Raw genomic sequence first — 15,004 nt, 5'->3', positions numbered from 1 at the left:
GCTTAGCAACCACATGAACACGAACCTGCAAATCTGTTACATGTGAGCATGGAGGCATAGGTCCAACCTGTGTAAGTTCTTTGTCTGGTGATTCAGTCTCTGAGAGTCCTAAGGACTCTGTTAGCCTTCCTGTGGCATTCCTAGCCCCTTTGGTCCCTGTAATCCTTCCTTCTGTTGTTCCATAAAATCTTCAAGCTCCATCCACTGTTCGGCTGTGGGTGTCTGTATCTCTCTGAGTCAGCTGCTGGGTAGAACCTCTCGGAGGGCAACCTGTCTGCAAGCATAACAAAATATCGTTAATAGTGTTAGGAATTGGTGCTTGCCCACTGGGTGGGTCTCAATTTGGTCTGGTTATTGGTTGGCCATTCCCTTTCATTCTCCTCCATCCCCAATGTGTGTTTGCATTACTTGGAGTCAGGATAAATTTTGGGTCTACAGTTTTGTGGGTGGGTTGTTGTATCTCTTGTTTCACTGTGGTTTCTCTCTGGCTACAGGGGTTGGGTCCTTCAGGTTCCATATCTCCAGTGTAGGGAGTAACAGCTAAGTTCACCCCCATTGATTTTTGAGTGCCTCCCTTATCCCAGGTCTCATCCTGGAGATTCCTCCCTACCCCACCTCCTTACTTCCATCATTTAGATTTCCATTCATTTTCATGGCCATCTAGCCGTCTCCTGTCCTTTCCCACATCTGATCCTGAATCCCTCACTCCCTTCTCTATCCTCCCTCCCTCCCAGTTCCCCCCTCCATCTGCCCCTTATGACTATTTTTATTCTCCCTTTTAAGTGAGATTCAAGCTTCCTCACTTGGGCCTTTCTTCTTTTTAGCTTCTTTGAGTGTGTGGTTGTAATACCTGGGGTACCTGTATTTTATGACTAATACCACTTATAAGTGAATACATATCACCCATGTTCTTTTGAGAGTGTGTTACCTCACCCATAATTATATTCTGAGGTTCTATCCATTTGCCTGCAAAATCCATGATGTCTTTGATTTTTCATAGTTGAATAAGTATTCCACTGTGTAGATGTCCTGCATTTTCTTTATCCATTCTTCAGTTGAGAGGACATCTAGGTTGATTTCAGTTTCTGGCTATCATGAATAAAGTTTCTATGAACATAGTTGAGCAAGTGCCTTTGTGGGATATTTATACATATTTTGAATATATACCCAGGAGTAGTATAGCTGGTTCTTGAGGTAGAATTACTCCCAGTCTTCTAAGAAATCACCAAATTTGTTTTTTAAAGTGGTTGTACAAATTTACATCCCCACCAGCAATGAAGTAGTATTGGCTCCACAACATCCCCAGCATGTGCTATCACTTGAGTTTTTTATTTTAGTCATTCTGACAGGTGTGAGATGGAATCTCAGAGTTGTTTTGATTTGCATTTCCCTGATGACTAAGGACTTTGAACATTTTTCTAATTGCTTCTCAGACATTCAAATTCCTATGCATGTTAGGTAAGTGGGTGTCATTCTCTCTGGGTACTTCCTGCTGACACTGTTTCATTGTTGTTAGGGACCCAAAGAAAAGAGAATGTTGGTCAACATTAGGAAGAACAGTCTGTTTATTTGTTATTAAGGTTCTGCTAGGATATCTGGGGTTATGGAAGTACTGTCTATGAGGTTGGACCAGGAAGTAGATTCCAAGGAAAATCCTGGATCAGTCTGTGAATTGGTTTCAAGTTGTTGGGACAGCTAGACTAGGAATAGAAGTAAAGTTGAGGAGGTTAGGGATTAAAAAATATCTTGGATATGTATTTGAATCTTTTAAGTCTTTTAAGTCCTGTGCTTAAGAAATGGGAGTCCTGATTTAAGGAAAAAGGGAGAGGAAATTTTACTCTGAGGAATAGACAGGTGTGTCCTTGTTGGAGGAAGTGTGTTGTTGGAGTGTTTTTTGAGGTTTCAGAAGCCCATGTAAGTCCCAATGTTCTCCATTGTTCTTCCTGCCTTCCTGTGTATCAGGATGTAAGCCTTAAGCTCTACATGGGTGATTCCTACTATAATGTTAATAAAATAACCTGAAACCATAGGTAAACTCTCAATTAAATCTCTCTTTTGTAAGAGTTGCCTTGGTCATGATGTCTCCCAACATATTAAATCAGTGACTAAGATAGAACACTGTCAACTTTTGGGACCTGATAGCTCCAGGTGACCTCCTGGGCCCTTCTTTCTTGCAGATGTTTGAGCTCTTCTCTGGTTTCTTGAAGTACTTTCCTGGTGTACACAGAAAAATTGCCAAAAACCAGCAGGAAATCCTCAACTTCATTACCCATCATGTGGAAAAGCACAGGGCAACCTTGGACCCCAGTGCGCCACGAGACTTCATCGATACTTACCTACTGAGGATGGAGAAGGTTAATCCTGCATGGATGAGAAAGGGGATGGATGAGAGTGAAGAATGGGGATGTGGTCAGAGAAAAAGATGGGAGGGGACAGAGGATGGTGAGGAGAAGAAGAAACAGAGTGGAGGAGATGCAGAATATCTGGAAAATAAACAGAGAAAAGGAGGTAAATGATATAGGAAGGAGAGAAGGCACATGTCTGGGAATGAAACACAAGACAAAGGGCAAGAAACAGAAAGACCACAGAAGAATAAATCTGGGAGATAAAAAGACAATAAATCACAAAAGATCAAAGTAGAGAGAAAGAGAAGATAGAAGAAACCAATGGAGAATGTTAAAGCTGAGAAATACCAAGCTGTGAAAATAGTGTGAGACTCACAAACAGAAAGACAGTGCTCATAAATGTGTTCATCTCCTTGCAAGTCAATCTTGACCATCTCTTCTCTTTCCCATCTGTAACCAGGAGAAGTCAAACTACAACACGGAGTTCCATCACCAGAACCTCATGATGTCTGTTCTCTCTCTCTTCTTTGCTGGAACTGAGACTACCAGCACCACCCTCTGCTGTGGTTTCCTGCTCATGCTCATGTACCCCCATGTTGCAGGTGTGCCACATGTGGACCATTGGGGGATTTTCTAGTTCCCTTTTGCCTGCAGGGATTTTGTGTGGATGAATGAGACATGGACCACTTACATCTGGAACTCTGAAGGCATTGCTCTACTTTTATCCTAAGGCAGTGTGGGGTGGTGTGTGAATGAACACTCAGCTGACCAGTTTTCTGTTAATTTCTCCTATCACTAAAAGTTTTATCCAATCATCTATCCATCCATACACCTACTCCTCCATTTATCCGTTTTTCTGTCCATCTATCAATTTATTCATTCATCTATCCCCCATGCGCCTGTATGCCATCCATTCATCCATTCATCCATCCATCCATCCATCCATCCATCCATCCATCAATGTATCATTCCTTTCTTCCCTCCATCTCTTCCTTCCACTTCCTTCAAACTTTACATTCATCTATTATTCATCTTTCTATACATCCACTTCTCCATCCACATACTTATTCTGTTTATTCACCCACCTATTTGTACATCCATCAATGAACCTGTCATTGGCCTCTCCCTTCAGTCATTCTCACACAACTAAGCATCAATCCATCTAAAAGTCTATTTACTCACTGATCCTTCTATCTCCTTGCTAAACATTTATTCACAAATACACACATGAACGGACAGATGTATGTATGCACTAGTGTGTGTGTGCCCATGTATGCACACACAGAAAGACACAGGCAAATGTGTGTGTGCCCACACACAGGCACACACATTGAATCTTCCCAGTCAACTATCCAATTCTAAATCAACTGATTATTTGTGTGCTTATTGATTTTTTAACCACCAAAATAGGTATTTCATTTATTTATTTGAATGAATCAACTTAAGTGTTTTCCTTTGATCAGCAGAGTTGAATAAAATATTGGCCATCGATTCATTCATACACTCATCTCTCCTTCTATCAACAGTTTTCATTACCTAATCCTTTCACTAAGTGGCCTTTGATTCCCCTTTCTGTTTTTATCCATTTCCTCACACATCCACTAATTGAATCATTTGTTGACTTACAAGTTGAATACACAATCCAGTACTTAGTGTGTTCATTAACTCAGGAATCTGTCCATATATTCATTTATCCATTGATTTTCTTATATATTTATTTCTACATGTGTCTATTGATTGGTTAATTTACTAATTTACCAACTTCTCTGTTACATTTCTGAGGACATAGCCTCAAGTTCTTAATATAAAGTTCCATGTCAAGATGTGGTGTGTGTGTGTTTGTGTGTGTGCATGGGCATGTGTGTGTGCGTGTATAGTCAATTCATTGCCAAGGTGATAATTTCTCCTGCTTCTCTCCCCCTAACCCCACTCTTGCCTCATCATGTCTGGTCTGAAGTCTCCCTGTGCAGTAGTCCTTTTCTGTCTATTTTTCTTTTTTTAGTAAAGCCCTGCTGAAATGAGGTTGAAGCTCATGGAGGAGAGATTTAATATAGTTTTAAACATGGGCACAGAGAGCTAGGCACTTAAGTATGAGACAGTTTCTCAGTTTGGCAGCAGGGTCTCCTTACTGCACACTTTTTCTGGGTTGTTGGCTGTTAGAATACAATACCATTGCGACAAAGCCAGTAACACAGGTCTATTTCCCCACTTTTCTGTGCAGAGAAAGTCCAAAAGGAGATTGATCAGGTGATAGGCTCACACCGGCTACCAACCCTTCATGATCGCACTAAAATGCCATACACTGATGCAGTCATTCACGAGATTCAGAGATTTTCAGATATTGTCCCTACTGGAGCACCACACAGAGTGACCAAAGATACCATTTTCCGAGGGTACCTGCTCCCCAAGGTGAGACCAGGTGTGATTCCTCATCGATACACCCTGAATGTCCTCCACTGTGCTAATCACAGACTTCACCCTGTGTTTTCCCTGCATTCTGTTTTACTAAGGTACTGACTGTTTTTCACATGAGAGTCAGGGTAGAATAATATCTTTGTATCTTGTATCATCTCCTAGAACACTGAGGTGTACCCCATCCTGAGTTCAGCTCTCCATGACCCACAGTATTTTGTACAACCGGACAGCTTCAATCCTGAGCACTTCCTGGATGCCAATGGGGCACTGAAGAAAAGTGAAGCTTTTCTGCCCTTCTCCACTGGTGAGACAGACCTGTTATTCCTTTCCCAGACACCAGAGAGCAGGCCCAACCTTTGAGACACAAACAGCAATAGGTCCCTCTGTACTGAGTGTATCCTAGCTGCCTTGCCTGAACAATCCCATTTAACCTGGCTACAGCCCCCTGAGGGGAGTCCTGAACTAAAGGAGCATCCAGGTCAGGAGGCATTTTTGGAAGTGTTTAAAGGCAATGCTAAGAAATTTAATGCAGTGTCAGGTGGGGTGAGGGGTACATGTCAGTCAGGCATGATACCCCCTGGTAAACCACATCATGTGACAGGTCTGTTATAATGTTCATTTGTGGAAGAAAGGAGAGTGAGAACTTAGAGAAGGGGGACAGAGGTGGGCAGAAAGAAGGACAGAAAGAGAAGCTGGCCAGGAACACGATATGTGTTTGTGTGTGAGTGTGTGTGTGTGTGTGTGTGTGTGTGTGTGTGTGTGTGTGTGTGTTTGAGAGAGAGAGAGAGAGAGAGAGACAGAGAGAGAGACAGAGACAGAGACAGAGAGAGACAGATAGAGACAGAGAGAGAGACAGAGAGAGACAGAAAGTGAGTGAGAGATAAGGGAATAGAGTAGAGGGAGAGAGAGGAGAAGGGGGTTAGAGGGTAGTCATTTTTATATGCTGTTGATGCTGCATCTGCCTTTCACCTGGCAGGCAGTTTTGGCAGATGATGATGTAAGCTGTTGCTAGGTCTCTGGGAGAAGTCTAGTGGAATTGTTTGTAAATCAACATTTCTCCCTTCTTGTTTAAATAAAAATGAGAAGCTAGAATGGGTCGTGGTGGAACAGGAGTGCAGTTGTCCTGTTCTTTAAACTACTTCCTGCTAACTTTGGGGTGATGGTCTGTCTTTGGGGACCCAAGGAAAATTGGGATGCTGGACAAGTCCTGGGAAAGTTGGATGTTTCACTGATATCCAGGATCTGTGGGACCATCTGCAGCTAGTAATGTGCAGGCCCAGGAGAAGAGCCCGTGAGAGTAGACAGAAGCACGTGTGGGTGGCTTCTCTCAAAGTGTTCTGGATGCAGATTTTGAGTAAGCATGTGGATTAGGCAGGATGCTGAAACACTTCTACCTAGTAGAGGGAGAAAATAAAGTTATGTTAGGGAGAAACCTTTTTTTTCTTAGGGGTACCTTTAAAACCCCTTGGACCATGTTCTTGAACGTTGGGGAAGGGGAGTCCCAGAACCAGGGGAGGGGGTGGATCCCACCCTCTGGAATAGGCCACAGGTGGGAAAGTTAGGCTGTTGATTGACAGAGGTACTTATCCAGATGGAGTCCATTTGACCCATAAGAGGTGAATCTGAGTATGTTTTCTTTCTTTTTTTAAAAAAGATTTATTTTATTTATTTTATGTATGTGAGTACACTGTAGCTGTACAGATGGTTGTGAGCCTCCATGTGGTTGGTGGGAATTGAATTTTAGGATCTCTGTTTGCTCCTGTTGGCCTTGCTTGCACTGGTCAACTTGTGCTAGCTCAGTCCCTGCTTGCTCTGCTTTGTTTACTATTATACATAAGAACCCTGTAACTGACTTCAGATGCACCAGAAGAGGGCATCAGATCTCATTACGTGTGGTTGTGAACCACCATGTGGTTTCTGGGTTTTGAAGTCAGGACCTTTGGAAGAGGAGTCAGTGCTCTTACCCATTGAGCCATCTTGCCAGCCCCCTGCCCCCTCGAGTCTGTTTCCTGAAGCTTAGAAAAATCTTTTTAAGCTTACAAAATAGATAAATTTTAGAAACATTAATTGTATTCTGTTTTGAAATGCACATTGTAGAAAAAGGTAGCAAACACCATATTTTGTTATAGTAGAGGCCTGGTAAACAATATTTGTGAAAAACATGAGCAGTCTTTAAGGTGAGTTTAGGGAATACAGAAACCTTCCATGGAACAGAAGGAGCAAGAGGGACTTTTCCCCTCTATTCAGAACACTGAATGTATATTCATTTAGCACACCTTTAAGTCTATAGTTAGAAGACAACCAAAGGAAACTTAACATCTTGAATGAAGGTATAATACAGGATCATATAGTGGTGAATATTTACCAGAGTTAGGCTAATAATTTCTTAGCACTTCATTGATTAATGTTAGAACTCTGAAGTTTTGAAATCCAAATGTAATAGCATAGTGAGGGGAAGAAACCTGAAGAAATTTTGTTCCTTTTATGTATGTTCAACGACTTTCCTATCACCATCCAACTTTTTCACACCCTCCAGCCGTCACAACTTGAATTTACCAAGCTAAAAACATTTTCTTAGACCCTAAAAACAGTTTCTTAGATCCTCATAACTAAGCCGTTCATATCCTCAGACCTTGCAGAAAGTTTACTTCTTTTTCCTATCCAATTATTTACCATGAGATACAGATGTTTGATCACTGGGAGCAGTCAGTGTAAAGTGAGTTCCTTTAGATGAGGGAAGAGCAAAAATCTACACCTGAAACCTGTTTTTCTTTTATCATGAATCCTGTGAGCAAGCCAAACCTGTTTGACTTTCTATTAACAGATCTGGTAGTTTTAACTAGCTAATGAATTGTCTAATGAGATAACATGTTGGTTGATTACCTTGGGATAAAGTGTCAGTTGCTGGTTGTCCTTTAGCTGTCAAGTTACAGTTATCTTAGCTGTCAATGTGATGATCAGAGACCTGAGAAAGATAAATTATAATCTAGATGCTTTATGTTAATTAAAATGGCAGATTAGTTCATAGTCCACTACCTAGACAGTTCTCTCAGATTTCTGTGGTCTCTATTGCAACATGGCAAAGGTAGTCACTCTGTTAGGGCCAGAAGATGAGAGGCCTTTTCATTTCCCCCGTGGAGGAGGAACATGGGAGAGAAAAATTAACTTTCTAGGTGTTCTCTGTCCACAGTTCAGGCCAGGCCCTGACAGTGGGCAAGACATTGGGGCAGTCTTGCTTAATAGTTTGGGTATTACAATCCAGGTTAGATTTTCTTTTTTGTGTCCATATCTTTTAGGAGACCTAGAGTAGGTCACTATTAGAATTTGGGAGTCTCTGTTTGTTATAATAAACATTTAATGCCATATTCAGCAGATCTCTGAGATCTTTTAAGGCTAGTACTTATAAAGTATATCTGGGTTAAAAACTTGTGTCTGTTTCTAGTTATCTGCTCTAAACTGTACTTAGCAAACATAAAACATGAGGCTAAAAAACCTTAATATTGAAATTAACTGCATCAGTTCTTAGTATGCCTTAAATATAATTTTGAACTCATCAAATGACATGGTCATTTATAAGGTTACTGACTATCATCTTGTATTTAATTATAGTAGTTTTTTATGAGACCACAACTGCTATAGTAGCTCTTGTGTCTAGAACTTGTTAGGTTTGAGCCTTAAAAAGTGATTTTTGAATTGAAGCTCTTTTAGGATCGGTACAAAACCCTTTTATGTATAAACATATTCTATAAAGAGACTGGGAACTTTTTGACCTTTATATAGTTTATCATTATACAAATCTATAGCTTATAAACGTTTAAGGCTATATTATAGCTTAATAACATTAGCAAAAAAAGAGGCAAACATATTATTTAAGGCAGTAATCTGTAACCTTTTTAATATTGTAAGACCTCCCAAATAATATTAAAATACACTACAGTTTAAAGAGTAAAAACATAGAGCAATATTGTAAACCATTTGTCAAGACAGTACAGAAATCATACAAATGTCTTATTGAAATTCAAAAGTAATGTTGCAGACCTGCTTCCCTGGTCTGCTGAAGGCACATGTTGCTGCTCTTAATCAAGATGGCAGTGAAGCCATGTCTTGCAATAAGAGAGATGGCTGCCAGGCATGTGACTGCCCTTAATTAAGATGGTGATAAAGCTATGGCTCCAGTTTCTCTAGCCCTTAGTAAAGATGTCAAGTAGCCATGTGTTGTTTATATCCCAGAATGGAATCATGTCACATGATTGAAGATTATCTGAGCATAGACTTTCAATTACTAACCCCAAACTATGAGTTTTAAACACATCTAGGAATAAGTCAATAGCCCTGTGGGGGCAAAGTAGACATGATATAGGTTGGAGAACTGTTAGTTTGGGGAGGAGAGAGCTGTTTTGGGGCTCTCGAGAGGCAAAGCCAACTTTGGTGCAACAAGCTTTGGCAAAAGGAAAAAATGCAGTCTTGGCCTATGTGTTGGACTGAGAACAGACTGATATGGCTTCTGAGAGAGTGGAGGACCCTTGTGGGTATCCCTCAATCCTGTCACATTGAGTCTCTGCAGGGTTAAACACATCCTCTCTCACTGAGGCCAGACAAGTTGACCCAGCTAGAAGACCATATACTACAGAGAGGCAACAGCCTTAGGGATAGCACCTGCTATAATTGTTCAGGACCCATATGAAGACTGAGCTTCCAATCTGCTACATATGTGTGTGGGGGATAGGTTTAGCTTGTATATGCTCTTTGGTTGGTGGTTCAGTCTCTGAGAGGCCCCCAAGGGTCCAGGTTAGTTGACTCTGTTGGTCTTCTTGTTGCATTCTTATCCCCTTTGGGGTCGTCAATTTCTCCATAAAAGTTCTTGAGTTCTGTCCAATGTTTATCTGTGGATATCTGCATCTGTTTCACACAGCTGATGGATGATGCCTTTCAGAGGACAGCTAAGCTAGGATCCTGTTTGCATGCATAACAGAATATTACTCATGATGTTGGGGATTGATGTTTGCCCATTTTATGCTGGGGCTGGTTATTGCTTGTCTGTTCCCTCATTTTGGCTCTATCTTTGCCCCTGCATTTCTTTTAGACTTTTGATTTAAAGTCTGTGGGTGGGTTGGTGTCCTTATCCATCCACTGGGGTCCTGCCTGGCTACAGGAGGTGATCTCTCCAGATTCCATATTCCCGTAGCTATGAGTCTCAGCTAACATCACCCCCCCCATAGCATCTGGGGGCCTCCCCCATCCCAGATCTCTGGGATTTCCTAGAGGCTTTCTCTTCTGCACCCCGCCCCAGCAGCTGCAAATTTCTATTCATTCTCCTGGTCCTCTCTCCTGTGTCTCTTCATACCTGATCCTGACCTCCCCATTACCCTCTCCATAACCTCTCCCACCCAGTTTCCTCCTTCTCTCTGCCTCCTATGACTATTTTATTCCCTCTTGTAAGTGAGATTCAAACATCCTCACTTGAGCCTTTCTCTTGTTTAGCTTCTTTGGCTGTTTGGGCTACATTTTTGGTATCTTCCTGTACTTAGTGGCTGATATCTACTAATCAGTGAGTACATACTGCACATGTGCTTTTGGGTCTGGGTTATCTCACTCAGATGGTATTTTTTAGTTCCATTTGCCTGTAAAATTCTCTTAACATTCTTACCTGAATATCAGGGTGATGGTCAAAATCATTGTTATATATCATTGTTATTTATTGCAATGAGCAAGGATGTCTAAATGTGTTTATGGATGTGACATTCTAAAGGCTATACAATGCATGGATGCTCACATGGATCATTTTCTGTGCCCACAGGAAAGCGCATTTGTCTTGGTGAAAGCATTGCCCGCAACGAATTGTTCCTTTTCTTCACGTCCATCCTCCAGAACTTCTCTGTGGCAAGCCCTGTTGCTTCTAAGGACATTGACCTCACTCCCAAGGAGAGTGGTATTGGAAAAATACCTCCAACATACCAGATCTGCTTCTTGGCCCGCTGACTGGACTGAGGCAGCCAGGTGGCCCCACTTCTGTTGAGAATGGCTCTATTTTTGTGCCTCCAAGAGAGCTGCTAGAAACTAGACCGTACGTTGTTGCTCACATCTTTCCTCCTATTGTGTTTCTCCACAGCTGGAAGGTGTGTTCTTCCCTGTGAATGGCACTGGAGAAAACAATCAACTATCTTTCTTGATTTGTGAACAGAGACTTCTGGAGTCCACATCTCATGCTGAGTCACTTCCCTCTTCCTCCTAACTTATCAGCTCTTCACACTCTGTGATCTGTGCTAATGGACCCTGTACAAGGTCTGAATTCTATGTCTACAGACTTGCCTAGTATGTATGGTTCAGGTAAACAGAATCACATAGTGTGTGATGTTTGGTGTATCGTGCCTATATTTCACATAATATTATCTAGGTTTCTATATTCTACAGGACACAGTCACACACCATCATGGGGTTTTTTTCATGCTCTCTCTTATTTTTATTAGATATTTTCTTCATTTACATTTCAAATGCTATCCTGAAAGTCCCCTATACACTCCCCCTGCCCTACTCCCCAACCCACCCACTCCTGCTTCCTGGCTCTGGCATTCCCCTGTACTGGGGCATATAATCTTCGCAAGATCAAAGGCCTTTCCTCCCAATGATGTCTGACTAGGCCATCTTCTGCTACATATGCAGCTAGAGACATGAGCTCTGGGGGTACTGGTTAGTTCATATTTTATTCTCCTATAGGGTTGCAGACCCCTTCAGCTCCTTGGGTACTTTCTCTAGGTCCTCCATTGGGTACCCTATGTTCCATCCAATAGATGACTGTGAGCATCCACTTCTTTATTTGCCAGGCATTGGCATAGCCTCACAAGAGACAGCTATATCAGGGTCCTGTCAGCAAAATCTTGCTGGCATATGCAATAGTGTCTGGGTTTGGTGGCTGTTTATGGGATGGATCTTCGGGTGGGGCAGTCTCTGGATGGTTCTTCCTTCTGTCTCAACTGGGAAGTAGATTCTTCAGTTTCCATATCCTTATTTCTGTAAGTATGGTCATCCCATTGATTTTTGGGCACCTCCCCTATCCTAGGTCTCTGTCATGTTCTCAAGATACCTCCATTCCATTCTCTGCTGTGTGCAGACTTCCATTTATACTCCTAGTCCTCTTCCCTCTTGTCTGTCTCTCCACACATCCAATCACAAATAACCCCCATAACTCCCCCATCCAGATCCCTCCCTAATTTACCTCCTGTGACTATTTTGTTCTCCTGTGTAAGTGTGATTGGGCCATCCTCACTTTGGCTTTCCTTCTTGTTTAGCTTCTTTTGTTCCATAGAGTATAGCATGGGTATCCTGTACTGTGTATCTAATATACACTTTTAAGTGTTAAGTACATGTCCTTTTGGGTCTGGGTTACCTCACTTAGAATGATATTTTCTAGTTCCATCTATTTGCTTGCAGAATTTATGATGTCCTTGTTTTTATAGTCGAATAGTATCTCATTATATAAATGAACCACATTTTCTTTGTCCATTCTTTGATTGAGAGTCATTTTGGTTATTTCCAGTTCCTGGCTGTTACACATAAAGCTGTTTTGAACTTTGCAGAGTCCATGTCCTTGAGGTATGGTGGAACATCATTTGGAGAATATACCCAGGAACCCTATAGCAATTATAGACTTATTTCCAATATTCTGAGAAACTGCCAGATTGATATCCAAAGTAGTTGTACAAGTTTGTACTCCCACTAGTAATGGAGATATTTTCCTTTTGCGCCACATCCTCAACAGATTGTTCTATACTTTTTTAAAATTTTGGTATTTTACTTATTTACATGTCAAATGTTATCCCCTTTCCTCGGTTTCCCCTCCCAGTGACCCTCTATCCCAACTTTCCTCCCCTTGCATCTATGAGGGTGTTCCTCCACCCACCCACCCACCCACCCACCCACCCACCCACCCACTCCCACCTCCCCACCCTTATTTCCCCTACACTGGGACATCTATCAAGCCTTCATAAGACCATCATCTCCCAATGATGTCTGACAAGGCCTTCCTCTGCTATATATGCAGTTGGAGCCATGGAGCCATGTGTACTAGTCCCTGGGAGCTCTGTGTGTGTGGGGGTGTGTGAGGGTCTGGTTGACTTACATTGTTGTTCTTCCTATGGGGTTTCAAATCCCTTCAACTCCTTCAGTCCTTTCTCTAACTCCTCTATTGGGCACCCCATGTTCAGTCCAATGGTTGCTTGTGAGCATCTTCCTCTGTATTTGTAAGGCTCATATGGGACATTGTGTTTCCTCTTTAAGTGCTTCTACCTGTTTACCTGTGTTCTGTATTTCTTTAAGGGGGTTATTTATGTCTTTCTTATAGTCCTCTATCATAGTCATGAGAAGTGATTTTAGATCTGAATCTTGCTTTTCCAGTGTGATGGTTTATCAGCTGCTTTGCTAAAACGTGTTTTACCAGCTGTAGAAGTTCTCTAGACTTTTGGGGATCACTCAAGTATATTATTATATATCTGCAATGCACAATAAATTTCACTTTTTACTTTCCAATTTGTATACCCTTAATCTCCCTTAGTTGTGGTATTGCTCTGGCTAGAAATTTAATATATATATATATATATATATATATATATATATATATATATAGAGAGAGAGAGAGAGAGAGAGAGAGAGAGAGAGAGAGAGAGAGAGGGGAGGGAAAGAGAAAGAGAAAGCAGACTTGTCCCTCATTTTTGTGGATATGCTGTAAATTTCTGTCCATTTAATTAGATGTTGGCTATTGACTTTCTGCATATTATGTTTATTATTTTCAGATATGTCCCTTGTATTCCTGATCCCTATGATAATTTTAACATGATGGGGTGTTGGATTTTGTCAAAGGCTTTTCCAGCATCTATTGGGATGAATTTGTGATGTTTTCTTTCTGTTTGTTTTTATGGTGGATTATGTGGTTGGATGTTCTTATATTCAACCACCCCTTCATTCCTGGGTTGAAGTCTAATTGATCATGCTGGTTGATGTCTTTGATGTGTTCTTGGATTCAGTTTGCAAGTATTTTAGTGAGTATTTTCCCACCAATATTCATAAGAGAAATTGGTCTGAAATTCTCTTTCTTTGTTGAGTATTTGTGTGGTTTAGGTAGGAAGGTAACCATGACCTCATAGAATAAACTTGGCAGTGTTCTTCTGTTTCTATTTTGTGGAATTGTTTGAGGAGTATTGGTAATAGCTCATCTCTGAAAGTCTGGTAGAATTCTGTGCTAAAACCATTTGACCCTGGACTTTTTATTTTGATTGGAGACTTTTAACGGCTGCTTTTATTTCCTTCAGGGTTATAGGACTATTGAGATATTTATCTGATCTTGATTCAGTTTTTGTAATTGACATCTGTCTAGAAAATCATTCATTTCACTTAAATTTTCCAATTTTGTGGACTACAGGATTTTGAAGAACTAATGATTCTTTGAGTTTCTCCAGTGTGTGCTGTAATGTCTACCTTTTTATTCCTGATTTTGTTAATTTGGGTACTTTCTCTCAGCCTTTTAGTTAGTTTGGCTAAGGGTTTTGTTCATCTTGATTTTCTCAAAGAATGAGCTCTTGGTTTTATGATTCTTTGTATTATTCTCTTTGATTGATTTCAGCCCTCATTTTCATCATTTTCTCACCCCTCCCATTCCATTTTGGTTTCTTCTTCTTCTTCTTCTTCTTCTTCTTCTTCTTCTTCTTCTTCTTCTTTCTTCTTCTTCTTCTTCTTCTTCTTCTTCTTCTTCTTCTTCTTCTTCTTCTTCTTCTTCTTCTTCTTCTTCTTCTTCTTCTTCTTCTTCTTCTTTCTTCTTCTTCTTCTTCTTCTTCTTCTTCTTCTTCTTCTTCTTCTCTTCTTCTTCTTCTTCTTCTTCTTCTTCTTCTTCTTCTCTTCTTCTTCTTCTCTTCTCTTCTTCTTCTTCTTCTTCTTCTTCTTCTTCTTCTTCTTCTCTTCTTCTTCTTCTATTCTTCTTCTTCTTTTCTTCTTCTTCTTCTTCTTCTTCTTCTTCTTCTTCTTCTTCTTCTTCTTCTTCTTCTTCTTCTCTTCTTCTTCCTCTTCTTCTCCTCCTCTTCCCCCTCCCCCCTCCTCCTCCTCCTCCGCCTCCCCCTCCCCCTCCTGCTCCCCCTCCCCCCTCCTCCTCCCCCTCTCCTCCTCCTCCTCCTCTCCTCCTTCTTCTCCTCCTCCTCCTCCTCCCCCTCCCTTCCTCCTCCTCCCCCTCCCCTCCTCTTCCTCTTCTCCTCCTCCTCTCC

The 15,004-nt window shown here is 41.3% G+C and overlaps 1 protein-coding gene across 2 annotated transcripts in view; it reads left to right on the top strand.

Moving 5' to 3' along the window:
- The window catches only part of LOC110288965 (cytochrome P450 2B9-like), a 29,765-nt gene extending 17,434 nt beyond the window's left edge, over positions 1-12,331 (top strand). The window contains exons 5-10 of one of the 2 annotated variants that reach the window (XM_085842014.1): positions 2,178-2,354; positions 2,806-2,947; positions 4,567-4,754; positions 4,923-5,064; positions 10,558-10,757; positions 10,870-12,331. In XM_085842014.1, the coding sequence (XP_085698140.1) occupies positions 2,178-2,354; positions 2,806-2,947; positions 4,567-4,754; positions 4,923-5,064; positions 10,558-10,739 (831 nt within the window). In that variant the 3' untranslated portion in view covers positions 10,740-10,757; positions 10,870-12,331. Of the gene's footprint in view, positions 1-2,177; positions 2,355-2,805; positions 2,948-4,566; positions 4,755-4,922; positions 5,065-10,557 lie in introns of both variants that reach the window. The other variant, XM_085842013.1, reaches the window with a different exon arrangement.
- The last annotated feature ends 2,673 nt before the right edge of the window (positions 12,332-15,004 follow it).

This window comes from Mus caroli, unplaced genomic scaffold (assembly GCF_978045245.1).
Source record: "Mus caroli unplaced genomic scaffold, Mus_caroli_1 scaffold_8, whole genome shotgun sequence".
NCBI classification, from domain to species: Eukaryota; Metazoa; Chordata; class Mammalia; order Rodentia; family Muridae; genus Mus; species Mus caroli.
This window is presented reverse-complemented; position numbering and strand designations above follow the sequence as displayed.